At 40.2% G+C, this 3,523-nt stretch overlaps 1 protein-coding gene across 1 annotated transcript; it reads right to left on the bottom strand.

Moving 5' to 3' along the window:
- Window positions 1-255: 255 nt before the first annotated feature.
- On the bottom strand, window positions 256-2,317 carry LOC124155225. The gene is made up of 2 exons (XM_046528940.1): window positions 2,173-2,317; window positions 256-818 (listed from the first exon to the last, which is right to left on the bottom strand). Exons 1-2 carry the CDS (start codon window positions 2,315-2,317, stop codon window positions 256-258), a joined length of 708 nt encoding a protein of 235 aa, XP_046384896.1.
- Between the last annotated feature and the right edge of the window lie 1,206 nt (window positions 2,318-3,523).

Raw genomic sequence — 3,523 nt, 5'->3', positions numbered from 1 at the left:
GCACCTTACTTGGACCTATAAGTCTCTGATCAATACTGAAATTATTAAAATAACCAGAAAAACTATGAATAAAATCTCGACTTATAAAAGACAATTGAACCAAGATGATAATGCATAACCCAAAGCACAACAGCCAAGCTAAGAAAGAGAAATCGACTTCCCGATGAGCCTTGCCCAATAGGGTAAGGGGAGAGGGACACTGGCCCCATAATAATGGGGGAATGAAAACTACACGATCAACAGTCGATTAAATCTCTAAGGCAAAGAAAAGTTCATAAGTCTACGACTTGAAAACGGGAGGGGTGGTGGAGGGTCTGCGGGGGCTTTGCCCCCGAATCCAGTGCTAGTATCTGCCTTGGCGGTTGACAGCAACTTAGCCTTTTTTGCTTTGAAGTAGTCAGCAACTGTTTGATCAGCTACAGATGCTGAACTTTTGTTCTTTTTCTTCTGGATTTGGGAAGTACTCTTTGACGACAAACTTGCACGGTTTTTTTCAGTTTGGTGTAGAGGTGGATCGTCTAAAATTGAGGGAGACATTGATGGAGAATTTTCTTGTGCATTTGTGGATTCATCTTCTAATTCTTCAACTAGGGTTTCAGAACCTTCATTATCACCAGTTGACGGCTGTGTCGTGCAGGGTGGTGCAGGCAAATTTCCCGCTGAGCGAGGAATTACTGTTTTTATGAATGGCAGACAAAACTGCATTGCATTTTCCAAATAGTAAGCCTTTTTCTTACCTCCTGAACCACTAGGCGAAGGTTTCATTTTTCTCATGAATACTGTTCGTAGATTTCTCCACTTTTCTTTGCAATCTTGCGCTGAAACACAAATTAAAAAACTCAAATAAGAGATGAAAACAATAATTTTAGCAAGAATTTATCGATTAAACAATTCTGGTTTTACCTAACCTATTGCTGCATTGGTTGCAGGTATTTGGGTACTGGTGAAACATTTGTGGCAATTTCCTTATATTTTTCCAGAGGTGAGAGCACAGTTAGAAAAATTATCAAGGAAACTTCAGAAACTATCCGGGACGTCCTGAAGGACATCTACATGCCTGCTCCTACACCAGTTAATTAAAACATATTGCTGATCGTTTTGAGCTGCTATGGAACCTTCCAAATTGCATTGGGGCAGTGGACGGTAAGCACATAAGAATTGAAAAGTTTACGCATACAGGATCTGAAAATTTTAATTACAAGAACTTTCACTCCACCGTGCTTATGGCGTGTTGAGATGCCGATGGGTTCTTTACGATTATTGAGCCAGGTTACGCTGGGCGTAACAGTGATGGAGGGATTTTCAGAGCAAGCTCGATTAACTTCTGGATGACACACGGAGATAATATCCCTCCACCTTCACCATTACGATACGATGATAAAAACATCCCATTTCCATACTACTTCGTAGGAGACGAAGAATTTCCGCTGACTCGCAACTTGATGAGGCTTTTTTCCGGCAAAACCCTCGACAATGTTAAACGGATATTTAATTACAGGTTTAGCAGAGGAAGGAAAACAATTGAATGTGTATTTGGAATGGCAGCAGAAAAGTTTGCAGTGTTGAATGGGCCAATACGATGCCGTGATCCTTTAACAGTAAATAGTACAGTAAGAGCAGCTTGTATCCTACACAACTTTGTCCGAAATCAGGAAGGAACAGAGTACACTCCTGAAGACGTATCAGAATATAACAATCAAGCAGAACATCCGACCAATATTGAACCAAGTGACCTTGTGATACAGGATGGATCTTCAGCGACTGCTTTGAGGAATAATCTGGCAAACCACTTCCTTTCTTCAAGTGCAAGTTTACCATGGCAGTGGAAAGTAGCAGTGCAACAGTAAAATAAGCTTGACTTAAATTACAATTTCAAAAACTATAGATTTGTGATGAAAGTTATTAATCTTGCCATTTAAAATTAAATATTTTAGTATAAGTTTCATTCCCGTTATTGTAATTAACTTTTATAAATTTTAATCCCGTTACACCTGGTATTTAATAAACGATATATAACACAATAAATTGTAAACATTCAAAAAAGTCTTTTTAATAACGTTGTAAACCTTTTCGCCCCTTTCGTATGACCTAATTTTTCTGGTTTGTGGCATCTGGGGACCTAAAAAGGGTAACCAGTTATGGGAAAATGAAATATATGATATCTTTGTTTACCTGGCAAACCCAATTCAACAGACACCTCTTTCCATGCTTTCTCCGTCCTATCTTTCCTTGAATATCCTGGCAGTTTGTAGTTGCATAGGACTTCATGCTTCTCCACTTCTCCAACGAGCTTCATGTGGAGTTCTTGACCACTCATTTCGAGATCGACACTACACGGCCGTCAAAATACCACAAAAACACCACGTGGTCTCGTGCAACTGAAGTCTGCAACGCAACTGCATCCGCGGGCCCACGGTTGCATGTGACTGGTTTCAGAGTGGTTTGAGATCGTCAAAAACTAGTCGCGTCGTGTGCGCCTCCCCACTCAAATACATTGTCGAGGTCACAAAACAGTTGCGCGCGCATCTGGTTTGCAACGGTAGTTGTAAAACAGTCACACCGTGTGCGCTGGGCCTTACGCGCTTGTGAAACCAGTTGGGAGGAAAAAAAATTGCTAACCTTCCAAAAAATTTTGAGATACAATGTTTATTGCATGAGTTCAAACCCCACAACATTATGGTTGCGACATTCTTGAAGCTATAAGCATATAGGTCCTCAAATTTGGGCCCCTAAATCGCCCTCCCAATTTTTATGTCGCAATGCTCGGTCAACTTAGTGCAATTAGCAAATACACTATTGCAAGGGATGTAGGAATTTTGCTTGTAGCAGAGAGATGATGCCTCCTTTCAGGGCGGTATTCACTTGGTACCATCATATCCAATTCCTTATGAATTTGGTGTTTCTTCTTTATTTTTCACAAAGAAATCGAGAATCGCAGATTTGATATCTTTCACTAATCCTCCGACGGGGAGGCAAACCCCAAAAAGTGGGTTCTTCAACTAAACCACACGTTCCTCTCTAAACTTGGATTGATAAGCCCTCTTACCTGTTTTCATCAGTATAAGAGTAAATTCGAACATTCCATCTAAATGGAGCCGTTCGATGACAGTCTTTGATTCCTTTAATTTTTGAGATACAATGTTGATTGTATGGGTTCAAACCCCACAACATTTAAATGGAGCCGTTCGATGACACTCTTTGATTCCTTTAATTTTTGCTTTCACAGGAATTAGCTTTTTTTCTGTGAACGTAAATAACTTCAACCGGTAACCGGTTCACTACCCTGAATGTGTCCCATGAAGTTATGATTTTTGTGTCAGCTTAAGTTGCGAGGATGATCATTGCTGCTGTTTGGAGTGACACGCCGGTTCATACATATATCTCTACCACAGTTGGCAGACGAATTTTCCCCACATAAGGTCCACGTTGATTTTAGTCCATAATGTTCATTTCATGATGAACGTAGAGATACAAATCGGCTGATTTCTCGTCTGTTAAATTTTCTTCGGATGAATTGATGAAG

This window comes from Ischnura elegans, chromosome 3 (assembly GCF_921293095.1).
Source record: "Ischnura elegans chromosome 3, ioIscEleg1.1, whole genome shotgun sequence".
Classification (NCBI taxonomy): Eukaryota; Metazoa; Arthropoda; class Insecta; order Odonata; family Coenagrionidae; genus Ischnura; species Ischnura elegans.
The sequence above is the reverse complement of the archived record's forward strand: the minus strand, read 5'-3'. Positions and strand labels throughout refer to the sequence as shown.

Bases quoted from the DNA above. Each gene is read 5' to 3' on its own strand.
- LOC124155225 (XM_046528940.1), bottom strand. From the start codon at position 2,317: ATGAGTGGTCAAGAACTCCACATGAAGCTCGTTGGAGAAGTGGAGAAG. The intron at 819-2,172 runs GTAAACAAAGAT...TTTGTGTTTCAG, and splicing joins TGTTGAATTGGGTTTGCCAG to CGCAAGATTGCAAAGAAAAG.